This window comes from Ammospiza caudacuta, chromosome 4 (assembly GCF_027887145.1).
Source record: "Ammospiza caudacuta isolate bAmmCau1 chromosome 4, bAmmCau1.pri, whole genome shotgun sequence".
In the NCBI taxonomy this organism is placed as follows: domain Eukaryota; kingdom Metazoa; phylum Chordata; class Aves; order Passeriformes; family Passerellidae; genus Ammospiza; species Ammospiza caudacuta.
The window spans coordinates 50,313,116-50,341,090 of NC_080596.1; the positions used below are offsets into that span (position 1 = coordinate 50,313,116).

Genomic DNA, 27,975 nt, shown 5'->3' on the forward strand with positions numbered 1-27,975 from the left:
CCCTTTGCCAACAGGTTCACGCCACTTTTCCCCTACACTTACCGCTAAAAGCAGGCGCCGGCAAGCGGGGCCGCCGCGGAGCGGCCGCGGAGTCCCAGCGCCTGAAATCCTTTGAAAATGGCGCGCGGAGCAGCGGCCGCTTCCGGCCCGTCACCGCAGCAACGGGGGGACGCGCCCGCCCGGCCCGGCCCGGCCCTTCCCGGCCCGGCCCTTCCCCTCCCGCCCCTTCCCGGCCCGGCAGCCCCCGCGCCGCGGGCGGAACGCTTCCTGCGGCCCCGGGTGCGCCCCGGGAGATCCGGGACAGGCGGCTTCACCCGTGCCCACAGCCCGGCCCCGAGAGCCTGCGAGCAGGACGGAGAGGGGCGGGTTCCATGGGCCTGCAGTGACAGGAGAAGGGGCCAAGGGCCGAGTGAAAGGGAAGTAGGTTTAGACTGTGTGGGGGGAGGAAGCTGTTTACTGTAAGGGCGGTCAGACGCTGAACAGGTTGCCCAGAGTAGCTGTGGAATCCCCACTCCTGGAAGTGTTCAGGGCCAGGCTGGATGGGCTTTTCAGCAACCTGGTGTACTGGGAGGTGTCCCTGCCCATGGAAGGGTTGGAACTAGAGCATTTTTAAGGTCATCTCCAACACAATTCTGTGAAATCTAGGTTTCATCTAGCAGGTTGGTTACAAAACTTAAAAGGAAAAACTTACATTCATACTGTTTTTTTGGGTTTTTTTGTTTGTTTTTTTTATTTTATTCTTGCATCTGCATCTCAAAAAACATTCTACCTCGGCATGTTTATTGTACTTGTTTCTACCTTGTGTACACCCCACCTCCATCCAACAACCTGGCCATTTCACCAAACTGTACAGAAAACCTAGGGCCTGAATCCCTGGCAGCTGAAGCTCCAGGAAGAGGAAGGATTTACATGAGGTTTAGAGTACACTGATACTACATCATATGTACAAAAAAGGAAGAACAAGAACATGGGTGCAGAAATGCAACAACTCCTCAACAGCCAGCAGCAAAACAATGGTATTTTCAGGTATTTTCACCTTTTTGAAATAACTCTCCACAGAAATAAAGAATATGATGAACATAGTTTAATTAAGAATTATAGCCATAGTCACATTACATTTCAGAGCATGCACTCAGTCTTCCCACTGCATAAAGTTCTACATCCATACTTGGAAGGGAAGGGAAAATACGAAGGGAAAATATCTGATAGTCTTCAATATTTACATAATTTCTAAGATGAAAAATATTAGTGAAAACAGTAGTATTCTTTTGGCATACTATGAAGGTAGTGCTTACTGCTTTTGGAAAGAGAAGGAATTATAAATAAAAATATTTTAATATTAGGGAAAGGGAAAAACTATCCAAAGTGTTTCACTGAATTAATGCTTTCAAACAGTACTTCAGCCCAGTAGAAGCACAAAAAATCCCCCAAAGGTCTTATTTTGCCCTGAAAGGCATTGGAAGCAGGAGTGTTACTCAACATACATGGCAGTTAACTACACACACATGGAAATCCACCTTTTAAAAACCCAATAACATTTACAGTGTTTGATTCCCTTATACACAGGCACACACTTTGCTAGCTTCTGTTTCCCTTTGTAGAACTTAATGAGACTGTGCAATACTGGAGCAGTAGTCTAAAATGTCCTGTATAGTGAATTCCATAGTAATTCCTGATCCAGGGTAGCAGCGAGCTATCAGCCCTTCAAAGTGCTTGTACTGTCGTATGAATTCATCTTGCATGGAATGCCACACAACCTGCCAAAGAAAGCAAACTTAGGGAAAAGTCAACTGGCACAACACACTGCATAGGTTAACTAGAAAACACTGGCTCATTAATCAGTCCTCAGTTCAGGTGTCATTTTCCAGTTAAAGATTACTAATAAAGTTCAACAGCTTGAGTTACTGCATTAAAAAGAAGATTGATAGTTTTTACCCATCAAGATCTGTAATGTTGACATGACTTGTAATAAATGTGCAAAGCAGAAAACAGTAAAGAAGATGGGTAAGTTTTCCTAATAGAGGCATTGCTTTTGTCTTTCAGGAAAACACACTGAACCAGAAGAGTGCTATAATTGTGCCACGTTGCAGACTTTAAAAAGCTGTTTAAACAAGCTGAACTCAAGTCTACTCATTATTTACTCCAGCAAGAAAGTTTACAGAGTGTAAGAAAAACATTAGATATTAAACTATCAGAAAATATATAAATGAAAGTATTCTGCTATAGTGCACCAATTAAGATTCACACCAGGTTACCCACTCATGTAAATCTATTCTCTACTTCCAATGTATTTTGCACAACAAACATCACCCATTAATGGTCAGCTAGGGAATCATAAAGGAAGTTTCTTTCTGAAATTTTTTTCTACCACTCTGGTCCCAATCAGTATTAATCAAATAGAAACAGATTAGGATTATTAAAAAACCCAAAAGCTGTAACTCAAAATTTACATTTTTAGAGTTATGCTGAACATTGCCACAGAATACAAATGAAAAAGCAGTAATAAAAAGCCTCTGTACCACATTATAGGGTTTTCAAGACACAATTTAGTTTACCTGAAGTAAGTTTTCTTCTTCACAGAGATGCTTATCTACCTTCTTGTAGAGATTATCCAATCCCTTCTTCACTTCTTTACCGGGATATTCCTTTATAACTTTACGAAGCTCTTGTTTATTAAAAGCCAGCTGATAGCTTACTTCCTCTTCCCGTACACCCTGTGCCACACGAGCTTCAACACCTTCAAAAAAATGCTAGCAACAAGTAATAGCATTAGTCACTATCACAAATCTGAGCTAATTAATTTAATTTCACAAGGATATGTATGGTTAAATCTTGATTCTGTTTCATGACTGTTGTTTTCCCAGTTTTTGTTTTTCAAGCGGGCATGAAGTACTGCTCAGCCATAAACATTAATACACAGCCCAACAATGCAGTCCAGTACTAGCATAAAATTGAAATCAATTATTTCTAGAAGCAATTGAGCTTTTCTTTGCAACCTTGTAACTAATAACCAGTCAGCCTCAAAATCCTTGATTCATGAGCTCATAACCAGGGATCCAAATACTGGATCTTTTGGATGAACTCCCTAAGCACCTGAGCATCTTTTAAACTATAATTACACAACAGCATATTTGACCATGTCACTGTCATTGACCAGTTTCCTCAACATAGGAAATACAAAAGTTTCAGTAAATAGAGGAAAGTATATCCATGAACATGCAGGTTGAGCTCAACAGTACATCAGGTCTGAGTAGGACAGAGCTAACTCCCTAGTTAACTTGCTTCACAGCAGCCTACATGATGCTGTGTTTTGGATTTGTGGCTAAAACTGGGCTGATAACACAACAATGTTTTGGTTACATCTGAACAGCTCAAACCTGACCAAATCATAGCACATAGAATCATGCTATAAAAATTAGAGTTGGAGGGGGGGGTTGGTGTTTGGCTTCAAGTTGCCTGTTGCTCAGAAACTGCCTGGGCACCAGTCTGTTCGTGAGAGGTAATCATTGACTGCTTTTGCATCACTTACTTGATTTTTTTTCCCCCTCTTTCTCTCTCCCCTTCTCTGATTAAACTGTCTTTATCTCCACCCCCAAGTTTTTTCACTTTTGCTCCTCCTATTGTCTCCCCTGGAGAGGGGGGACTGAGCAGGAGTTAGCTACATGGCAGCTTAGATGTTGGTCAGAGTCAATACACAAGTTGGTAAGAGCAACAAAGCATTTTAATTTTCAAAAAGATAATACATCTTAAATGTCTCTGAAAATGGATGCCTGAAATCCTGTTTATAGAAAAAGCCACAAGACATTCAAGTGGACAGAACTGACTCTGAACCTAAGTCACCACTCACTTTAACATTTAGCTCCACTTCAGACACTCATAATTTTCCTGTAACTTTTCTTCTTGTTGAACAACTCAAAAACTACAGCAATCTTCTCTGCACTTGAGGTGATAAAGATTATGCCAAAAGTCCTGGTGATTTTTCCCCTCACTTTCTTCTTCCTCAAAACCATTTTCTTAAGACACTGATGTTCAGTCAGTACTATTAATTGCCATGAAAAATTTGGTTATTTTCATCCAAGAGTGTTATCCTCATGAGTACTCTTGCCAGACATGCTCCAGTCCAAAATAATAAGAGATAATGATAGATGCAGTGATAAAGAGATCAAATAGTGGAAATAATACATTCAAAAACTATCGTGTACCTTTTAAATGAATACTCAAATATACTCACATTTAATTTCTCAAGAGGCTGTCCAAGTGAGTAGATTACATAAGACTGAAGATGATCAGTGTATTTCTGTTTGGCTTCTTTTTTCTCAGCCTCCAGACAAGAAATTTTCAAGCGAGAAAGTGTTGCAAAAATATGATGGAAGTTCTCCATCATGACGACATCCCTGGGTGTCTTCTGGCTTTCATTAGCTACTTTCTCAACTGAAAGAAATGAGAAGCAAAATACTTAGAATACCAAAAGGACAAACAAATTCAGAAAAACATAACCAATAACCATAGTACTATCAAAAAAGGAATTTTGAATTTCATGTAACTGATTACCATTTGTATGAGTCAGAACTACCACTAAATAAAATGCTTCAAAATTACCACTAAATCAAGTGCTTCAAAAGAAGCAACAGATACATGCAGGCTCTAAGATGATGAAACTTGTGTGGCAAAAAGGTCACTTATAAAAAGATACAAAATAATGAGCATGTATGATCTCATTACAGGTGTGAGGAACAAGTCACATTCTGAGGAAGCTCACAAGCATGCTTTCAGTAACCCTAATAAATAACATATGATAGAACAATTTAAGAGAAGTCACAGCAAAATCAATTCCCATTTTCACCAGGACAAAAATCTTCAGAAAGGTAGCAGGGTTTTTTTAAATCTACTTCTTAATCTCAGTTTTTGCTTATTAGCTTTATAGTCAAAATTACCTTCAGTCCCTAAACATAATAATAAAAATAGACAATATTGCACATAGATCTTTTACTTCCCTCTTCCTCTGCCAAAAAAAGCCCAAACCCAAAAAAACAACAAGTAGGCAAAAAAAAAAAAATTCTACCTATCCCTCCCTTACTGCACCTAAAAGCAGGCTGAAAGAGGATGGCTTCAACCAAGAGCAGTTAATTTTCCATGCCTGTTCATCCATTAATCATTTTGCTGAGACTATCAAGATGCCCATCATGAAAGTGATTCAGGGCACCAGTAATGAGCACAGATTCATTCCAGTCAAAACACTGAACTGCTAACTAGGAAAAATCTGCTCCTGCCAATTTTTTTTCTTCCTGTATGATTTTTTGCAGGGGGAAACAAAAAGACAAGAAACCACTTCAGACCGAGCATGCCAGGTTGCTGCTATCTCCCTCTTCAGTGTCTTAACCACTCTCCTCTGTCACAACTCAAAGTTACTTTCCTTTGTACATAGCTGTAAAGTATCTAAAAGTATATTACAACCAAAAGGACTACACTTGCTCACTTACATTAACAGAGACAACCAAAATTTCACCATAGTTTGTTTTTTTTTAAATCACCTGTTAATTGGGGCAAAAGTATATATAAACAGGTGGAAACAATTATTTTAGTAAACTATTACAGCCTCGGAAGACCTACCACTGTCAAAGACAGCTCTAATAAGTTTTATGTAGGCTTTATCTAGATCTCCTCGTCGTTCTGCATTTTTGAAAATTGATTCAGCAAGGGCTGCAAACTCTTCAAATTCAGCAACAAATGGAAGGATCCCAACTTTACTCTTCTTTGAGATTTTTACTTCATCCATCTGCTTCATCTGATTACTCTTTAATTCAAAACAAGAACAAGTGTTAGGCTCTAGATCATGTAAAAGCTATTTAAAGAAAAATGCAGATGTACTGAAAAAACTGACATATATAAAAGACAAATAAATTCCTTCAATTTGTAAATCTATTTAGTCTTTCACCCTTTTTATCATTAAGTTTTTTTTAAGTAAAATAATTTGAAAGAAAAAGGAAAGATGGTATTTTATTCCCCTTTATTTACTTAGTATTACCTAAACAAACACCCAATGAAAAAAACCCCAGATTTATGCACCAGAAGCAGTTAAAAATTTTCACTTTGTAATCTAACAAAGAATTTCACTTTTCTGATTCAGCCAAGCTAACAATTCCTTTTGCTGCACGAAATTTCTTTAGTCTTCTTTTGAAGAAATTTTACTTCTCAGTGTAATAAAAAAATAAGTTTCAAATTTTTTAAGTATTAAACTGATCAAGAATGGTCAGTTTTATGATCTTTGCCTAGAGTGAAATTACATTTATGACAATAAAACAAAGTTATAGCAACAATTCTGTTTTCATGTGTCATATTTAATATAATGGGCGTAACTGTGTTAGCCAAAGAAAGTTTCAGACAGTAGGGGCTGCTTCTGCTACTGCCAAAGCACCTCATACCCTTGTACATCCACAAGGTTTGGTTTTGGCAAGTAAAAAAGGCAGAGAGCTGTATTTTTCTTAATGAATTTCAGTAATCTCAGAAGGAGTACAAATTTAAAAAAAGAATTAAGAATGTCAAGTAGCTCAGAACCCTGAGCAAGTGGTACAAAAAGCTACTTATTGAGGAAAACTGGAATGGAGAGGAAAAAAGAAACATAACCACCACTTATCTGAAGGCTTGGCCAGTAGAAAAGCAATAAATTACTAATTTTCACTTCAAATTTAAAGAATTTAGGTATACAGAAATGTAAAATCAAACTGGGTAGGAGTGGGCTTCCTATAATATTACAGTTAGCTTAATCAGAATAACTAAAGAACTTACAATGCACTTATCAAAGTTCCTTTTGACAGTCACCAAAACATTTCCAAGTGTTGTGCTGAGAAAGGACGCAGGGTCCACATTTTGTGCTGTCCATACATGATGGCTCATCTTAACTAACATATAAAGGGAATTAAAGCTATCAATCTTGTCTCCCAGTGCTATAAGGTTATTCAGCTCAGGTTCAATACAACGAAATATTTTTGTCATCATCTGTCGGATCATGTCCTTCCTATTAAAAATGCATAAGAGGAAAATATTACTCTGACAGTTTACTAGGCTATTTTACATGCTTTTTGATATATTTATTTGATATAGTAGTCTCATTTGCATTCAACAAGTCTCATGACTTTCAGAAAGTCAGTACCCCACAGTAAAAATCAAAAGTCACAGGTATAAAATATTCCAAAAAGTATTTTCTCTGTGGAAGCTGCCACACACTCTCAGAACTTTGCTAAGCATACTTTCTATATTATTGTGCCTAATTTCAATTTGCAAGCTATTAAGAGAATTAAACAACTATATACAGGAGCACCCATTCTATATACAAAAATTCTTCTTTTTACTGACACACTCAGTGTCTAGGTAAAAATTTAAAGTTCACTATTCACTTTCACTGAAAGGGAATAATTTCTGATTTTAGAGAAAAAAAGTTTTATATGCCAAATAAACTCAAACATAGGCTTAAGAATCAGTAATGAAAATAGCAGCACATACTCAGATGATACTGTTTGTGCAACACCAGAAGTGTGCGAACGAGATAAAGCTACTCCATCCATTTCCTCCACTTCATTCTGTGAGAACAAGGAATGTATGTAAAGATAAGGTTTGTCTCCAATTCTTTATCTAAGTAGTTACTGCATCTTACAAAACCAATATAAGTAGCAGTTCCATACCCCCAGCACCCCCTGCATCCAGAGTAGAAGAAAGAACAGTTTTAAAGTTGCTGGTAATTTTCCAGTCACATTCCACTGAATTCAATATTATCCACATTTACTCCCCACTGTCTTCCTATATAGCATGATGGAGTGTTTGTTGTCATCTTAGGAGGAAACAAAGCCATGGCAAAGGAAACATGTCAGTCCTTCTTTCATAAATTTTGTTTTGGTTAGCCAAAATAAAGATCCTTCCAGTTCATGAACAAAAACAAATTACTCATCACTTGGATCACATAAACACCAATATATTCCCAAGCTCTCTTTTAAACAGGTCTCTTTTGAGGCCTGCTCAATACTTTTTTACTACAGTAACAGAGAATCTAAGTCATACCATTGTTGTTGCAGAGGTGCTCTGATGTTGTTGCAGTTTGAAAAATTTACTGATGAAGTCCTGTTCTGCCAGACAAAGAGGTTCTAGTTCACTTAATACTTGCTCAAAAATCTAAAGAAAGATAAAATATTACCAAATACTATGGACAGTTAACAATACTAATTTTAATTGTTTGTTACATATACTTTTTATCTTCACTGAGCTTTAGAAGGCTTACTACTACTTAACAGAAATGGAAACAGCTTATAAGTAGATGTCTAAAAGTAATAGCTGCCTCTTCAACATAGTCCTTTCTTATCCATGTAATACTGTGAAGGAAAGAACAATCTGTGTTTTTCCACAACTAAAAGTTTTCTACTTGCAGCCTGAGGAAACACTTTTGTGCTTTAACAGAAACACTTGCATTTTAATAGCAAGTCTTGGGTTCTTTCATCATCTTTTCTGCCTGGGTTGCTGAGCAGAGGAAGACTAAATTAAAAGCTTCAGGGAAGAAAAACAGGTCAACTGTGTATGTTGAAGTTAACTGTTCTGTAGAAAAAGCAGAAGTTTCTACACAGCTGCTAGAGAAACAAATAAGTAGGTTTTGTACTGAAGTTTGCAACACAATTTTTAGATTTAAACTAAAATAAAACACTATTTTGGCAATAAGTAATTACAATGATTTAATTTTATTAATAGAAAGTAAGGAAATTCTAAGGCAGATGTTAAACATATTTCTCTTAGTATCTTCTCTGCAAGTATTTAAAAATAAAGCCATGCAATAATTTACATAAATTAAACCAATCTAGCCACACAGGAAATCCACATTGATGAAAATTCCCATAGGAAAAAAACCCAACAACTTAGTAGGTCAGCTCAACAGCTTATAACTCTGTATATTAAATCACATTCACATATCCCCAATGGGTGTGAGGTACAAGTGAGAAATTGAAAATAATAGCATAACAATTGCATAAACCTGTTTTTAAAAAGTTAGCCTTTTAATTCTAGACAAGTTGCTGCTACAAGTTTGTAATAACTTAACAGTTAATATTGTTTCAGGCATCTATTTCCTCCCAGGAAAAGACTAAGCAATGATTTGAAGAGGTCAGAAGAAAAACATTAATCTCCATCAAGTAATTCAACAGAGAACAACAAAATTATTTTTATGTCTGACTGGTAACTGCTTGTTTTCCTTCCACAGCAGTGAGGAGTTAATTCTGCAAGAAATGGTGAGCATTGTCACTTTTAATGGTTCAGGAAAAAAAGTCAACAGATGCTGAGGACAGCAGGTTTTAAAACAGGATGAGGCCACTCCAATAATAACTTAGGGCTATTGGTTAAAGTTAAAACTGATGATAACTAATGTGAAACCAGTATAAGTAAAATTTTAGGGTCATGCTCAAGTCCTGGCTCAAGTGACTTATCTTTTGCTTTTGCTTACATACTGGCAAAATGTCACAGAACATTGAATAAATTGAGAAAAATAAAACCAGTGGAGAATCCATCGGTTTCATTCCGATTTGCTTAAATACCCATATTTGGCTTAAACGTCAAAGATATTTTTTTATGCTTGATAATCTTTAAAGATTCCACACAGCCTATAAAGGATTTAAATTTAATCTTATATTCTGAAATTAATACTGTGATCTACATATTTCTTAGGATCTGACTTTATTAGATATATGGTACATAAAAACTTCGAAATTGGCATGTTTTAGGATTTAAAAAGTAGATATTTTTGAGCTATGGAAGAAGGATATGTAAGATACCTCTAATACAAAACTAAGCAAAAATCCTATGGGGTATTTTGGCTTTACCTTATCAAATTTTGTTCTGTCAGCCACATCCAGGTCAGAGGCAGACATGTTTCCCATGTCTAACAGTGAGGATGACTGAGATCTGCGGTTTCCTGAACTCTGAACAGAGAGTTTATTTAAACTAGAAGTAGATCCAGTTAATTTTCCAGAACTTCCATGAAGACCTGTGAAATAAAGACACTATGAAGGATGAAAGTGAAGGCAGAAGAAAATACTGAAAAATAGGTTTTGTTACAGAATATATGAGATCAAGAGTTGCTAGTAGTCCTATATTAAAATCAAACAACTTTTGTCTAAGTTATAAATGCTTTTGCTGTAACTGTATTCTTTCCTCATTATAAGACAACTCAGATTCTTCAGCAATTTTTAAAGTACAATATAACTATTTAAATTCTCATTGTAAAGTAGGGCAAAAAGGTATAAAAGGAGCAAAACTCTGCAATACAGTAATACAGGGATTAAAGACTTGAAAGCTAAGACCAGTTATCACATTTGTGGATGTATTTTGGGCAAAGGCTGCCACAAGCAGAACTGAACCACAGGAAGGAAAAAAAAATTAAAATATTTTACACACAGGCACTTTTTAATTTTGCACTTGATCTTTCTGCTGTTAACATTCTTTTAACTACAGTTTGTTCCAGCTATTTTGCTGGATCTACAACCCTACAGTAACTCTGCTGCTAATACTCTCCCCTCCCTTTGATCATAATTAAGATTCAGTCATTTCTTCATGATATTGCTGGGCCTTCTCCTAGGAGTATGTTTTTTCTTTTTTATTTCCTTTCCTTTTCCCCTAATTTTTTAAGAAATGTTGGACTAGGACAGAGAAAGCTAATAACAAAAAAGACCAAAACATCATAATTTTCTGGATCTTCAAGTAAACTTTTCACATCTAAGCCACATAGAAACCTAAAAGCAATCCTGCAAGCTTCACTTAACTGCTCTGTTGGTATCAAGTCTAGGGACACAAACTCTATAGATCTAATCTAAATTGTCACTTCAATGTACTGGAGGAATGGAAAACTATGACAAGGTCTCAGCACAAACACATTTTTACTATTAACTAGTAGCATGGGAAAACTTAGATATTGCCTTTATGTGGAAATCTTCTCAAATTCTATCTTTGGACTTAGAGCTGTGCTTCCTTTTTGGCTTGCCAGCCCAATGGTTCTGCTGACGTTTATTTCATTCTGAACAGTGCTTCAGTGTGAGGTAGATTCTTCCTGATGCAGCACTACATTGTAACATTGACACACATGCATTGACAACACCAACTAATGCAACTAGTTATACTCACTCTCAGTTTCCTGTTTGACAGCACTTTCTTTTCGAGGCAGTGTAGCTGGGATGGATTAGGTTGCAAGCATCAAAGACAAAGACAAGTTAAAATGCAGTTTGCACAAACCATGCACAAGATGCAAGTTAAGCTCTAACTGGAAAGAAACATGCAGAGAACTATAAGCAGCAAGTAACTACATTGCAAACACATTTAGTTGGAGAGGTACTATTCCAGAAATTCAGTATCTAAACTACATGGAAAACAGAATAAGTTTCTAGGTATTAAAGCTAGATTTTTCTTATATAGTATGTTCAAAGAACACTTTTGGTAACATGTATTTAAGTTCTCCCAAATTGAGAAGTCCATTAAATTATTTGTCAGACTCAGTTTCCATGATAAATCATATCAACAATAGACATGAAGAAATTAAAATGTACTTATGGAATTTTTTTACTGAGTCAGAGACATTGTCCACCTTTCGAATTTAAAATACACACAATTACTGCAAAATAATTAACATCAACAGTAAGACCGGCTAATCTTTCTTAGTTGTTGCAAATCAGGATATTTACATAGAGATTACATACTTTGCATTCATGCTGCACAAAACAGATGACTGCAAATTTGGAGAGGATAAAAATAATAAACATATAGTTAAAAATTTACAAAGAGGTTTTTATATCTTTCCTGGCTCTTTTCAGAATTGAAGTTTCCTCTAGTGGACTTCAATATGAAATTTAAAGTAAATGGGCATTTGTAGAAAATATAGAATCCCTAGAGTAGAGGCATTTGCATACGTACACTAAAGCAATATGAGGTTTTAAAGAGATCTTGATGAGGATGGATGCTACAAGCCCCCCAAAATGGAGCAGGCAAGCAGAACCTACTGTAATAGAATGAGTATATATTTCTAAACGCCACAAACATGTCTTAAATACCAGATGTTCTCAAGTAGGCAACACTTCTGATAATTGTAACACCAAATTCAAATTTAATTCCAGCCTGTTTTTTAGATCTTGGGGGTTTGGCTGATTTTGAATAAAAAAAGTTTAGGCATGATATATTTGGCATTTGCAACTATCATGCATTGGTCCCACTTCTTCATGGTCCTCAATTTCTAAACACATGGGACTTATTACAGAATGTAAAGAAGTACAAGATCAGGCCCTGGACAATCAGGGGAGCCTTAGTGGCTTTTAACAAGCTACATCATATAAACATATGACAACAGTAGCACTCTTTCCAACACTGACTTTATGGTATTTAAGTATCAAAGTCTTGGCTTCCTCAGAGAAGGAAAAAAAAAAAAAAAACGAAAAAAAAAGAAAAAAGACTACTTAAGACGAGAGTGAATGCTCATGACCCAGGCTGGTTTTTTGGCCATAAAAATGCAGACAAAGAACCTCGCGCTAGCAAAGAATGCCAGAATTCTCCCAGCATCCCCTCTGCATTTGAGGCACTCAAATAGCAGTGCTATTCCCAAAGCACAAAAAAAAGGCAAGAACACACACCAACACAACTTGGAAACAGGTCATCTTTAGTATTTGAGTACAACTGGAGCATTATGTACCTACACTACACCTTGAACAAGTTTATTATTAAGAAGTGATATATTTTGAATGAATGTGCAATTAGTAATAGTACAATCACTACAATGAACACAGAAGCCTTTGAAATTACACACCCTTATGAGGCATTGCAACATAAATAAATTTGCACAAATACATGACAGAAGTCTTCTCAAGGTGCAGCTTTTACTCTGGTGACTGGAAGGATCTCTTTCTCCAAAATGCCTGATTGCTCCATAACATTAACACAAGTTAGGGAATTGCTACAAAAGCTGTCTCTTCACAAGTACAAATCACAAAACAAGTGTCAAGACAAAGTGTTTAGAAAGTTTCAAGATCAATTTGTATTAGACTAATGGTATTTTATGTCTTGCAGTAAGATTGCTTTTCAAGATTTAAGAATTCCAATGTTCTGACAATGACATCTTATTGCAGCTCTGCTTTCCATGTCCAACAGCCTGCCAAGACCTACCTTTGCAGTTTTCCATCTCTCAAACAAGCCTTACTACCTTCCTGCTTTCTTCCTTTCATTACATTTTTCTGGTTTCTACCACCAAACTTCAAATCATAAACTCAGGACCCAAAAGAGGCTGATAGAACTTACTACTTACAGCTGCACATAATTTTGGAATTCAGAATTTGCAATGGGTAAACTGTGGCAAATATTTATACTTTCCAACAAGCTTTGAAACACTGCACCTCAAAATGCAGAACTGACAATATATAAATACGCCTACAGTACTGCTGATTTTTAAGTATCCAGGGTTTTTTTTTTTAAGCTTTACTTCCATATTCACACTAGACTAAACCAGGCAGAAATAATCTCTTACATATAAATACCTACACATTAACAAATTATGATTTCTAGTCTCAGGCTACATAGGTAAACCCTCCTGAAAAAACACATTTAAAATATCTAAGTTTTACTAGGCAGGATTAGCATTATAAAACTAGCTTCTTAAAAATCCACCCAAGATTTATTAATAGTAGCAATAACAGCAGAAGGAACACAAAACGATGCTGCCCAAACTCCCTTTCATTACAAGAGTTGATTTTTCAGATTTGTTCCGGTAACAAACTGAAATAACTCAAGTAATAAAAAGTGAGTGCAGATTTGAAAACAGAGAAATATTGTATTTTACACTTCTATTTTCACCAACTTCACAAGATTTCAGTTGTGCTACTTTGGCCTTGTGGAAGTCAGAAGTTTTACCAGTCATATTTTTCATCCAACTTCTTCCATCTTGCCAAAAGTAAAGAATTTTACACCATTAAAAAATTAGCCCTAGGTGTCATAATGAGTCTTTTATATGCAAAGAGTAAGATTCAAAGCAAGATATGTGCCTTCTGGAAGCTTACCAAACTTTTTTCCTTCTCTGGTTGTGCCTGTCATCTTGATCTTGGCAACTTCAAAGAAATCTTTTATTTCCCTTTCATAAAGTCGTGACAAATAATCCATATAATTCTTAAAAGAAAAATGTAAATTCAGTTAATAGGTATTCATACTGATTTTCTTCTATTATAGGTAAATAACTCTTAAAACCTGTGCATTTTCAAACCCTACTAAATAACAAACTGGTTTGGACTACATAACTATATATATTAATGCAGCATGCACAAAAATATATTTGTGATATTTAAACAGCTTATATTCATTTTCATAGTGAGCATTAATCAGAAACTTCTACTTTTCCTTCATAAGGAAAAATATGCAATGCAGTACATACAGATAGGATTACTGGTGGTAGAGTATCACAGAATTCATTTCAAGAGTAGAAGAGAAAGAATTCAGCACCATTCTCCCTTTTCTGTAAGACTGTTACTGTTCCCTCAAAAGCACACATAAATATGTAATTCTCATATTTTTTTTATTAGAAGATCACAAAGATGCCAGCCATTCACTATGTGCTTTACACTGAAGGCAAATGAATAACTATTCAAAAGCTATTGTCAAAGTCTAATTTAAACCTTCCGACAGAATTTTAATTTAAAATACTTGTTTTGTAAGGACTAACTTTTCCTTGACTTCTACCTGAACATTTTCTATACTTCTGTAGTAATTTTTTACTCCATGTTAGTTTTAAACAAGGTAGTTAAAAGTTATATGCATACAAGGGAAAAGCATTTCTATTTAATCTACTGTACAAAAGACCTCTGAAGTTTTTGACACTTCCAAGTGAAATGAAGGTCTGTTGAAACAGATGTTACACAGGCAATAAGCACAATTGAACCAATCTGAAAGTAGCTTAATAATTTTTTCTTACTCAGCTGTTTAATGGCAAACTTGTTTTACATAAATATTAAGATGAATATCTTGTGATACCTCAGCACAGACTGTTTGAGGAAAAAAAACAACAAACAGAGCAGGAGATCACAAATACTAAAAAATGAAGTTTCCTATTCTAAAAAGGAATAAAAAAAGAGGAGTAGTGAGTTATACTTAATATATAGCAATATTATAATGACATGTACATGCACAGAGGCAATTCTTTTGACTCGCAAGCCCAGTCTATTATGTACATTCTCTAGCATCATTTGATCACTTCACATACCTTTGTTAGCCCTTCATATTTTCCATAGTCTGTGTTCTTGAGCCACTCCATCAGTTTAGCATATCGAAGTAAATCTCTGTGAAATGGATGATGATTGGGTAATGTCAATTCAGCAGAGTGTTGGGCAAGAGTGGAGCTCTGATCGTGACCCTTGATAAGAAAAAATATTACAGTAAATCTGGAAGCACTACACAGATGCATTAGAAGTTTCCTGGAAAATTTAATACGAGGCATCTCATTCAGACAAACAGAAAGGCCTCAAAATACCTTGCACAGAAGCAAGGTCTAGAGATGCAGGCTGAAAAAGACACCTAACCTAATACACACACCGAGTTATTACAGCCAAGGCAGGCAGTGCATCTTAATAAGCTTGTTCATTTTAAGGCTTTTTGGCTTCTAGGTGAGTCACTTTGGCACTTTTTGTAAAAGAACGCAATGTACACCTGAATGAAAATTTAATGACAAGTGTTCAATTCCTTCTGAAAATTTTTAAGAGATTATCACATTATTCCTCTAAAAAAAAGAAAATAGCTGCTTCTGTTTAAAGATGTTTTTCAACATACTTTAGTCCACTTTGGCCAAGCCCTCCTTGATCAAGTCTTTAAAACATCAGTGCATAACACATTCCCTCTCACTACACACAAACACACACAACACACCGTCAGTGAATGTTTACAGCCAGCAGCATGAACCAATCCGCTCCTCCTTTACACAAAGATCCCATCATATTGCTAGAACAACACATGATTTAGCTTTTTAAGCTTTCAGTTGCCTGAACAAGCTTCCTGAGTAATTCAGGAAGAGCAAGGTAATACCTCTGTGCAGCCACACAGCAGAACACACAGCCACTATCCCTGGGTTAAAAGAATGGAGGATAATTTATTTAATTAATTTCCAAATGGCTTTAATATTTTCTATAAAGTCTTTTTTTACTGGGCTTGCTGTAAATACAGCAACAGAACTTATAGTCTGTGCCATGGAAGCACACAAAGATTGTACCAATTGGTCTCCAATTCCTGCATCACATGCAGGTGCTTTATAAAGGTCAGTCAATGTCCATCCCTGAGAGAGGAAGCATTCCTGACAGTTCCATCTTGGACATGACAAGTCAGCAATAAGAATAAGCTATACCATTTTAAAAGTGCCTTTGCCTGTTTCTAAGTCAGAACAGAAGCAGTTTGGATCAAAACTAAAGCTTTGTCTTACCCTTTTTCTGTTATATTGGATATTAATTATTGGATATTAATTATTGGATATTAATTATTGGATATTAATCAGTTCAAGACTTTTGTTAGAGAAAGCTCTTCCACTATACATTCACACATTTGTTTAAAAAAAAAACAACTAAGATTTAATTTGTAAAATACCAACTTCTACTAAGTTGGCAACATGAACACTGCCAGCTTCTGGATTAAGCTGAACTACTACATAACAATCATAGAATGGTTTGAGTTGGAAGGGATCTTAAGGACCATCTAGCTCTAGCTCCCTTGCCATGGGCAGAGACACCTTCATTAGAACAGGCTGCCCAAAGCCCTGTCCTTGAACAACTGGACTTGGACACTTCCAGTGATGGGGCATCCTCAAACTCTTTGTGACTTGTCTCAGTACACTTTTGTATCCAACATGAGCGTGAACTTACTCTGAGCCCTGCTCTTTTAACTACGTACACTGGTATACAAATAGACCCAAAGAAACAAGCCCTGGCCAACTTCATTAATTTATGCTCACAGAAAATGGGGAAGGATAACACTATAATTTTTCTTATAAAAACAATCCTGTAGTCTGACTTCAACAAAAAGCTAGTGTAATTATTGGAACATATAATTTGGAATTAGAATCCAGCCAGCATTAGCAACACAGCTGCTCTTGTGATTACTGAGGTCATACTCAATATTGTGGGCATACTTTTGGGGATACATTTAGAAAAACTTTTCAACAAATCTTTGATATGCTTCTATGAAAAAAAAAGATGAGAAACTCCCTCTAACCCCTCATTTGTCATATTCCTACACCATGTATTTTTAATGTTCAAGTTCATTATAGTTTAACGTAATTTACCTGGCGGCTGTCACAGCTTTTATCACCTACATCAGTCCAAATTCTCATTCATATTACTGATAGGAAATACTCAGCTATCCAAATGTTTATGTCTTCTTCCATGGAACAATTTTATTCATGTCCCTTCATTACACATAACTTCTCTGCATTCTTCATAAAGCTAGATGACAAATTCCCTGACAAGGTAAATTTCTCTTTCCAGGCCAACTTTTCCACAGGACTAATCATTCTAGTTACAGTAAAGCATGTTCTGTTCAAGACTGCCAAAAACATTATAGAGCTTCTAGAGGTACCTTTCCCATCTCATTTAGGGGCTTTCTCTCATTGCACATAAATTTATATCATTACCAAATGACATCACGAATGTCATTCAACTATTTCATCATTTGAAAGCTTCAACCTGCTTCATATTTCAAAGGCAGAAAGCCTGGAGTTGCCTTTGAGTGCTGAAGCTGGTTGTTAAAAAATCTTTAAAGTAATAGGTTAATTAATTATTAGTATTACACAGAAAAGACAACTACATTAACTGTTAGTAAATAGTTTTTAACACTGCAGCAAACGGCAATCTGAAGTTGCATTTCTGTTCAAAATTTTTAACATTTATTCTCCTTTTGATGTAAAGGAGGTGAAGCACTTTAGTATCTTACAACCATAGTTTGAATCAAGCATTGATTATTTTGCTTTTCACAAAATAAAGAGCAATTTCACACTTTCAAGGAAATATATTTAGGCTCAAATGCCAATGTAACTATGTTTTTCCATCTAATGACTTCCAAATCAGAATGTCTTGCTTATATTAACAGCTTCCTATACATTATAATTAATATAGGCAAGACATTTTCATTTGTCTTTTTAATTTAGAATTCTTTACCTTTATCTTAGTTTCTTCTGAAGTGCTTTAAATTACTTTTTAAAGAAACATTCTAAACAAATAATGCAACTCTTCAGATGTTAAGGGTAACAAAGTATTGCAGATTAGGATTTCAACGTCAGACTAAGAACTTGCTATATTCCTCAAACTATCAAAACAAGTTCATTTTGGTAAGATGACACAAAAATCTGCTATACCTCCAGCACCTGAATCTGTACCTCAAAATGAAGTACAAACCCTCTTTTTTTCTCTTTTCCAACAATGAAAACCTTTGCAGAGTCTCATCTCTTGCAGGTAATGAACTCTTCCTGCTTAAACTTAACAGCAAAATCATGATTTTTTTAATCTGTTGATTAATACCTCACAGCTAACAGCAAGCCAAAACTTTTCAGAGGGCAAATTTGTATGAAAAATAACATGAGGCCACTAGTAGTATCACAATTTTAAAAAAAGTAAACTGCCAGTTGGTAATAGCATTCTCAACAGCACTGAAAAGTGTCTTAAGAATAATAATTTCATCTCATACACATAATATTTCACAGTAATAATAATCTCCTGCCATTTTTTAAAAAATAAAATCCTCAGAAAGACATTCTTTTAAACATCCACTTCCATACACAAGTCCAATATTCAAACTCTGTGGATGCATTTACACAACATAGTTTCTACTTGCTCATTTAAGGGCTGGGACACATAGTCTATACCCAGGTTTTCAAAATATGTGAAGTGACAGAGGAAAAATACCTTCTTAAGAACAGAAGCTAAAGGCAAAAAAAACCACTATGTTGCGGAGCTGGAATTTTTCTGCAAAGTGAAGACAATATAGAAAGCAGTTATCTTTGCCATTAAAAGCCAGGGTCTAAATGCAATTTTCTATACAATTATCCAGTGTTACTCTATTCCATTTCTGCACACAGTCTAATACAGAAAATTTAGAACTGTAAAATCTTTTATTGAGCTAATAGGTATAAAACCAGAATTACTATTTTTTATTTACAAATACTGCAATTTCACACATTTTCAATACCTGTACTGTTGCACATTTATTACTATTTCCTGGAAATATTTTTTCTCCATGCATGTCAATCTGTCTCTCAGCAACTTTTGGGAATGAGATCAGAGGAATGTTAGCTCCTAAACATATAAACAAAGCTTAAGGGCTGACAAAAATAATAGAAGTGAAAAGGGACGTAAGTCTGATGCTCTGTAATCAGTAAGGACAAATTTCTTTTTGCAGAGTCAAAAATGCAGCTGCTAGTTAGATAATTTCAAGCTCAGGAAAAAAGTTGGTTAGAAAATCTTGTATCAAACTCAATGTACTCACTGGAACTGAATGATAGGAGGACCTGTTATAGAGCTGAAGGAGGGTCTGAGTAAACTGATTGAAGATAAAAAACACATAAATTAAAAAGCTGAGGCTAAAAAAAACACCCAGACTTTAGGAAACACGTGTCAGGAAGTGTTTGATGAATAATTCAAGTTAAGAAACAAAACCAATGTTCAGACATTTTATTTTGTATGTTTGGTTTTGGTTTGGGGGTTTTCTCATGGTCTTTGAGGTTCAGACAGCAAGACCTGTATTCTCAGCCACTTAGACCCTTAAAACAGGTCACTGCTTTTTCTCCTCAATAATCAAGCTCTACAATTAAAATAAATCCTTATATATCACATAATGCATTTAATTCTGACAGCAAGCTGTAGTGGTTTTGGTTTGTCAATTTGAGATTTTGGGGGTTTTTAAAAAGAGATGTTTGGTTGTAAGAAATTCCTGCAGGCAGTTATTGTTTGGTATGCTTAGCAGTATCTGTGCCTGAAGACCTTCCAGCATTTCCTGATTACAGCACAGAATATGTCCAATTTTAGATAGATTGTTTTTCTTCTCCAGAAAAGTTTGTGACCAAAAATTGCATATTCAATAGTAAGAAACAGTACCTGCTGAACAAATACGCTGTTCAAATGACTGGCAAGTCTCCGTGCAAACTGCTCCCGCAGGTCACTAAACCGCTGCTGCTGCTGCTTCACGGCGTGAAGCATGTCGTGTCCTACAAACAGAAAGGACTTCAGAGTGTACAAAACACAGAGTAAGATATTGAACAGGGGAACCAAGAGGACCAGAGGTCACAATTCCTTCAATCAACAGAACAAAATCTGAGACTAGCTGGCAAGGCACCAGTATAATAAATTTCGTTAGACAGTAGTCTGACAAAAACGTTACCTGGACGAAGAGCTACATTCATACATTGCAGAAGGGCATCTGCTGCATTAGTGCAGGCCTCAATGCCTCGAGAAGATGTCAGATCTCCCTCCTGAAGGGCCTTTATATGGCCCTTAGCCAGATCCATGTGATTCTACAAAATAATGGGTAGTATTGTCCATAAGCTGAAAGCAAATTAGTTTGCTATGCTAGTGAACCAAGAAGGATAAATACAATTTTGTCATTATAATTTACTGAAAATAGTAACAATTAAAGAGGGTAACAACCTAAAAGAATATTATACCTGACATGAGCAACCACAGTAAACATAACAAAAATGCTTACCACTAAGAACTCTATCTCTGACAGTAGTTTAACATTATTTGTGTTGCTGAGATGAATTAGGTGGTTGCTTTCTGAAATTTGATCCATTTGCTCCTTTACACTCTGAAGCATCTCTTCGTAACTGCTCAGCTTTAGCTCAATTTGGTCAACTTCCTTTAGAGCTTCATCCAACAACTTCATCAAGATATTCACCTGTTTCTCTGAGGCCATAATGGACTGAATATTTGCCTGTAAAGAAAATAGTCACATTTTAGAAGACATTTTCATATCTCAAAAGCATTCTATCTCCTTCTCCCTCTATTACTGTCAAATAGTTCCCAAAATTCTTGATGCAATCGATGAAACAAAATAATATAAGCCATAGTGTTACTGAACACACAAATTCATCAATCTATGACACATTCAAAAAGATAAGATATAAAGCCAAAATTTTGCTCAAGTTCTTGGAGCAGAAGTATTGGTCTGCAGAAAAACAAAAAGCCAAAAAGTAATTCCTACTATACCAGAACATTTTTAATTCCAAAAAAAAAAACCAAAAAACCATAGGTGATAGGATTAGATTTTCTGTTGCAAGATCAGCCATCGCTATGACAGCAGCCATTTTCAAAATATACAAGAAACACACAACTTGACAGTTTGAGGAGGTTGTTGATGGTTCCCTCAAGTCTGTATCCCCTGCATCTCCTAAGTTTTCCAAGTGACCTTTAGGATGCTGGGCTGTCTAAAATCCATCTACATTTCAGTATGTGACAGGTCAGGTTAGCTACCTTTTCTGAGAATGCTCTTTGGGAAGCATCAAAGAGAACAGTTCAATGTGCTGGCATGCGATACTGTACATCAGAAGCAATGCTTACCCCATCCAGCATCACCACTGTGCATCAGAAGCAATGCTTACCCCATCCAGCACTTGCAGCTCTCTTGACAACTTCTCTGCAAAGGCTTCAGCATTAGCAATAGCGTATTCACACCCTTCCATCATTATTTCAATATCCTGTTCCTCTCTTGCATTTAACTCCTGGTATTCATCCACAGCTTCTTCATCACCTCCTGCTACACTTTGATTCTCTCCACTTGGAACAGATTCTTAGGCAGAGAATAAGGAAAATAAAACACGTTATCAAGTCCAGAAAGTCACAAGTATTTTAAGAGTACCAAAGTATGTTTAAACTACCTGTAAGTAAATCAATCCATTAAAGAACTCTCCTAAAAATCACCTGCTACCTATGAACACATTTTTTTCAAGTCTCAGTCTTCCACAAGCTTCATTACAATTTCCAGGACCGATTCCCAACAGTGATGTTTTCCAAATTATGTAACATAAGCAAAATACAAATATCCACCTTCCTTTATTCCAAGGAAAAACCTAGTCTCAGTTTATTTACCTCTTACACTGGTAATCAGCATTAGAATATATTACAGTATGACACTCAATTTGTTAATGGAAAATCAGTACAAGTTAGATTCTCTCTTTTAGTTGACAGAGCATAAAGGAAACATACCAAAGTTGATTAATACATATACTACTGATTAAATAAAGTTATCTTGACACTCGAGATGAGTTTCACAGCAGGAATATCAGTACTGAGATAAATGAAAATCAAATAAACAATGGTTTCCTTAACTGCAATTTCTCACAACAGTGTTTAACGAATTTAACAAGACACTCAAAGGCTGACAAATGAATATTAATACAGTCCAGCCAGAAAGTGTTTGGGACATTTGAAACATCTCTTTATCTCAAGCAACTTGATAAGCTAACCAAAGCACTAAAAAAACAACCAACCAAACAAAAGTTGTATTATTTAACAAAATTGCTTACAAGGCAAAATAAAGGAAAAAGGTGTTACGCACCTTCTGCAACTTTAGGAAGTTCTGAAGAATTAAAAGGTATGGAAAAGCAGAGGAAAGGAAGCAGAGAATGTTAGCTAGACAAAGCACGAACAGTGTGTATACATTTAAGTGGCAGTAAGTTCCAATGTTTTATTATTGCACAAACTTGAACTGTTAGATGTTTAAAACAAATTCTGGTCAACACCAAAACACAGAAATGCTATCCCTTCCTGTTTCACATTTCCAATTCAAATTTTTCTGCACACACCAGTGTAGTATTTAATACCAGTAGTTTCACCACCTCTGATAGACTCTATGTGATATACTCCTACTTATTAAGCTTTACTATAAAATGTTAACTATTAAAAGATAATGTGACCATAAAGTATTTACTACAGCATAAGCAAACAAGATACAAAGCCATCCTAGCCACCAATCAGTCACATAAATTGTAATACAGTCCAGCAGAATTTAGCACGTGCCTCACAGTCAATGACCTAGAAATCTCATATAAAAGTCCCTTACCCTCTAGAATGCTACAGACTCGTGCTTTTTAAAGTATTTTTCTAATTCAGGGGAAATGCAAATGAGAACAAAAGCAGTTGTGTTACACATTTAGACCTACCAGTTCTTGGAGGTAGATTTTATTTTGTTCAAGAAACAGAATGTCTTAGAAATACAGAAAGCTTATCAGTATTTAGAACTTCATTAATGAAGTATTTTGTCTTGGTTCTCAGTTTTCTAACAAAAAATGTGCTATATAGTCATCTCGTTTATCTGAAGACTTAGAAAATATAAAGTTGAAAAGAAATAAGAAATAAGAAAACAAGAAAACACATCAGGATTAAGAGTATTTTTTTAGTGTATCTGTTTTAAATCAGTAATTACTAAACTTTATACTTCAAATACAATTGTAGAAATTTACCTTCCAGCAGCTGTGAACTAACATTAATAAAGTCAATTTTCTTTCTAAGGTATCTCTGATTGAGTTTCCAGATACATGAAATGAAGGTGTTCTTTTCCACTGTGCTGCTTGCAACCCATTTGTACACTTTGTCAAAATGCAAATCAAATTCAGGACTCTCCTGCAAAAGATGAAATATGTTACATGCTCCACAGTCAAATGATTCTCTAAGTAGCAGAGACTGTCCACACATTTAATAACGGAGATGACAGGATAAAAATTAAATTACACACATATCAACCTGAATCTCATACAGCAAATTTAGGGCCCTCATGGACCTTAATAAAGGTGCTAAAATGATAGTGAAGAATCAGAATCCATGCTATGACAGTAGTATTTTGTCAAGGCAAGTAAGACAAAAATAACACAATACACAAATGTGTAAGACTTTTCATGAAGTTTATGACAACAAATTAATTTAGGAGGGCAAAACCAGGTTGCTCCTGTTCTGTGGAAAAGTCCACCGTACCAGGACTGTATGCTTCCAGCTCACCCTCAAGCTTATATACTGCTCATTAACAACATTGTAAGTGTCCCAGCAAAAAACCATTACAAGCAGAACATTTTGGATACTTTAACAATTTATTACTGTAAATAAATTCTCTTACTGTCTCTTACTGTCATAAATTCTCTTACTGGAAATTAAGCTTGGGTGAAAAAATTTACATAAGACTTAAAAAGGTACTACTGGTCCTTAACAGATGCTCTCTACAGTCACAGAGAGATCACTACAACTAACAGGGCAGATATTGAGACTATAGCTACTCAAGCATATCTAGCCTACTGTTACTCAATTAACCAGGGTGATATTCTTGCAAAGGCTGAAAGAAAATGCAGGCACAGGCAGCACAGGAATGTATCACCTTAATTAGCCTGTTATCAATCTAATTGTTAAAGCAGCCAGTAACAAGGAAGTTAAGTCTGACTTGGAATGAAGAGGATGCTGTGAGCAGAGGACTGAACAAAGAAGTGACACATACTTTAACAGCATCTTTGGCATCAACAACAGCAAGGTCCCGAAGTGCCCACGCAGTCTGCCTTTTGTAAAAATCTCCCTTGTCAGATTTTTTCACTTTGACCACATTTACTTGCACTGGTCGTTCTGTAGTCACTATTAAATGAAGTAAGAGAGTCATTTCAAAACACACATACTGCTTTCACATTTGTTTCTGCTGTACTTCAACTTCTCAAATAAATAATCTGTGGGGGAGATTTCATAGTATTTATCTGATGAAAAGGAACATTTTGAAACATTTTCATCCACAAAAACCACAGCTCAGTTTAAGCTGATATCTCTATACAGCTTGTGAGGTTATGACCCCAATTTTCACCTATTTCTTTGATACAGCAGATTTTGGACCATGATCATGTAACTGACAAAGCACAGACAAAACTGGAGAGTACAGTCAGAATAAAAACACTTTCAGACATTTTTCAGTCAAAAAATATTCTAGCAAGCTAATTTCTTGACAGATCAACCCAAAGCACCTAATTTTTAAGAGATATAATGTAATAACAGGCACTTAAAGGAACATTAGAACTCAATTCAGTTGCTATGCCCTTCCTTGGACTCTAACAAATATTCTTTAAAGCATTTTATTTAGGCTTATCAGTTTAGATGATTACTAAACCCTGTTTTAAGCACTACATAAGGCTTGCTTCAAAAGCCCACCAGTACCAAAATAATAATTTTTGACTCCTTCCTTTCAAATTACAGTGAGATCTGTGAATCAAAGTAGTGGGCTTTGCTTCTTTTTTTAGTAGAAGCAATAATGAAAGTACAAGCTAAAACTAATTTTCTCCATTAGGAATGGAAAGCACCTGCTTTACATAAGTCAAGAATAAGGATTGTACGTTAAGCTAAAACAAATGAAACCAAGAAAAAACAAAGCTGAAGACAACAAATACAGTGTGGTATTCCTATGTACCTGTGGCACACAAAAAGCAGTTCCTCTTCTTTTTGCCTGCTTTGCACACATTCACAATGCTCAACAAACGTTCGTCATTGGGAGTGAAAATATCCCTCTGCAAGGCATGCTTGATTGCAGTCATTTTCTCTCAGCTGAAAGATTTTAGGAGGTAAAAATAAACTCAAGCACATTTAACTGACACACATAAAAAAAGAACCAGTCATGTACGTACAGTAACTACAGGATTTTAAAATTCAATTTTACAGATAACTTAATGACTTGTAATCTAGACAGGTATGACTTGGGTGGAAGACCAGACCACTTTGGGAAAAAAATACTAAAAAAAAAAGCATACTCACTTTTTTCAATTAGAAAACTGTAACTTATTAATACCTGGATGATCCTTCAGCTTAAATTAACAGAGTACAAAAAGCTTCTTTGTAGTAAGGCATTAACATAAAAAAGCTGCAACTGGAACCAGGAAAAAAAGACCATCTAATGCTCAAGCTTGTAGAACTCAATTACACAAGCACAAAAAATAACAAACAAAACAAAACACCCCACCAAGGTCCAGAAAATTAAGGAATCAGCAATATTCACTTGATTCAGAACAGTTTCTCACACTACAGAGAGATTTTATCTAGATTGAACAGAGAAACACATTAGACATCACATTCCAGTGTTTTCATTTAAATACAGAAGTTTCGATATTATCCGTGCTTTAAAATTCTACAGTTCATTAAAAGCATGATTAGTATACACAACATGCTACACTGCTTGATGCTGAGACAATTTATGGAGTTGAATTGCAGGCTGGCTTGTTCTCTTGAAGATGCCTGAGTTACTTTCTCTGATAAACTCACAGAAAAGACAAAGTCTTGGGCACTACAGTAATTTTGAAGATTATTAACTCAAGAACTTTGTGAAAAGAAGGGAAAGTGGAAACAGTACTGTCAACAGAGCTCAGGGCATGCTGTTTACATGACAATGTAAAGCTCCAAAGGTGCTAATAACTTTCCTTCTCTTCATCAAATGCTGGGCCCACCTTTTGTTTCCCAAATTGTACCAGGTCACCGTTCCTGTTACTCTTCAACAGCTGCATAAGATGAACACACAAACTTCTGATAATCTGCTGCATTTCATAGTCAGATACCTCTTTCCTTCCTTATTTAGAATTTTATTTTCTGCTCTAAGTCACAATCAAACTGCAACAAATTGCCAACTCTCCCATGGCAGTGCTAACACAAGTTGTCCAGCTTAGGCAGAATACACCTTTCCCATAAGGCACAGCATGATAAATCCAAGATCCAAGGCTGGCTCTCACATACAGTACAACTTCTGAGTTACAAACTCAGTCCCTTTGGTCACAGTCACCAAAACCTTCACACTGTGCCAGGACCAAGCACAAAATTCGGCTTGTCACACTTGAATCCTGCTGTCTCAAAGGAACATAGAATTTAGCCTAAGGAGCTGGAAATAAAGCTCCTTCCTCAGGAAAAAAAAAGCTTCAAGAAAGCAGAGCCCACACTAGACTCAGGTAAATCCCTTTAGACACTGCTGCGTTTGTAATACTCCAGACAAAGGCTACGTGAAATCCGTCAGAGACACGGCCTCCCAGCCGCGGCCTGTCCAGGAGCACAGGCCGGCCGGGGCCCGGCAGTGCGGGGCGGCTGCCAGCGCTGCCCGGCCCCTGCCAGGCTGCAAACAGCAACAGCCGCCGCTCCCGCACGCCACCGGCTCACAGCGCACCGCAAGGGCGCAGCCCAACCACAGCACCGCCGGAAACCGACAACACGGTAACAATTTAACAGAAACACTCAGAAGAGCTACCTAGAGCAGCGGCGGCCTCCCGAGGGCCCGTCCGACACGGCTGCACCGCCTCCCGCCTGGGAGTCCCGCACAAGCGGCCCCCGACCCGCCCCGAACCCGGCGGCACCGCCACGGCCGAGCCGGCCCGCGCAGCACCGCGCCAGCCTCACGCCTGGGCAGGGGAAGGGGGGAAGGGGGGAAGGGCGCCGGGGCTGCCTCGCTCTCACCGCGGCGCCGAGACACGGCCGGGAAGTGCCGGGACAGGGCAGGAAAGCGCCGGGACAGGGCAGGAAAGCGCCGGGCAGGGACACGGCTCCTCCCGCCGCGGCTTCCGCCCACGTGACGGCGGCGCGCCGCTCGGGCCGGGCCACCCGGCAGCGCCCCCTGGCGGGGAGGAGCGGGCGCGGCGGGCGCGGGGCACAGAGACCGAGCCAAAAGTGACGTCACGGCAGAGGCACTGAGGGCGTTCAGGCCTGTTAGCGGACAAATGAGTCCACAAAAGAGATACAGGTAAACCTGGTGTTGAAAGATGCATACAGTGCATTACAGCGTCACACAATCAATTTCGAATTACAGTGTCCAGCTCTGACTGCGTGCTGTAACTCCATTTGGCCACAGCATCAGGACTAATGTCACTTCACAGAATCAGCAAGGTTGGAAGAGACCCTAAAGACCATCCACCCAGTCCAACAATCCACGCAGCACTATCACTGCAACCTCTAAACCAGTATCACCCAGTAC

General features: G+C 36.9%; 1 protein-coding gene across 5 annotated transcripts; it reads right to left on the bottom strand.

Annotated features, from left to right (window-relative positions):
• Window positions 1-849: 849 nt before the first annotated feature.
• On the bottom strand, window positions 850-27,494 carry EXOC1 (exocyst complex component 1). Of its 5 annotated transcripts, XM_058803199.1 has the most exons (21): window positions 27,256-27,494; window positions 25,444-25,577; window positions 24,496-24,626; window positions 23,477-23,636; window positions 22,573-22,593; window positions 21,617-21,804; window positions 20,722-20,949; window positions 20,398-20,530; window positions 20,115-20,224; window positions 19,507-19,560; window positions 15,251-15,400; window positions 14,058-14,163; window positions 11,149-11,193; window positions 9,852-10,015; window positions 8,053-8,163; window positions 7,501-7,577; window positions 6,787-7,015; window positions 5,611-5,794; window positions 4,232-4,431; window positions 2,556-2,750; window positions 850-1,757 (listed from the first exon to the last, which is right to left on the bottom strand). In XM_058803199.1, the coding sequence occupies exons 2-21, from the start codon at window positions 25,565-25,567 to the stop codon at window positions 1,605-1,607; spliced, it is 2,763 nt and encodes a 920-aa protein (XP_058659182.1). In that variant the 5' UTR covers window positions 25,568-25,577; window positions 27,256-27,494; the 3' UTR covers window positions 850-1,604. The 5 variants fall into 5 exon arrangements, with proteins under 5 accessions (XP_058659182.1, XP_058659183.1, XP_058659184.1 ...); XM_058803200.1 differs by lacking the exon at window positions 19,507-19,560 and having other exon boundaries at window positions 854-1,757; XM_058803201.1 differs by lacking the exons at window positions 19,507-19,560; window positions 22,573-22,593 and having other exon boundaries at window positions 856-1,757.
• Between the last annotated feature and the right edge of the window lie 481 nt (window positions 27,495-27,975).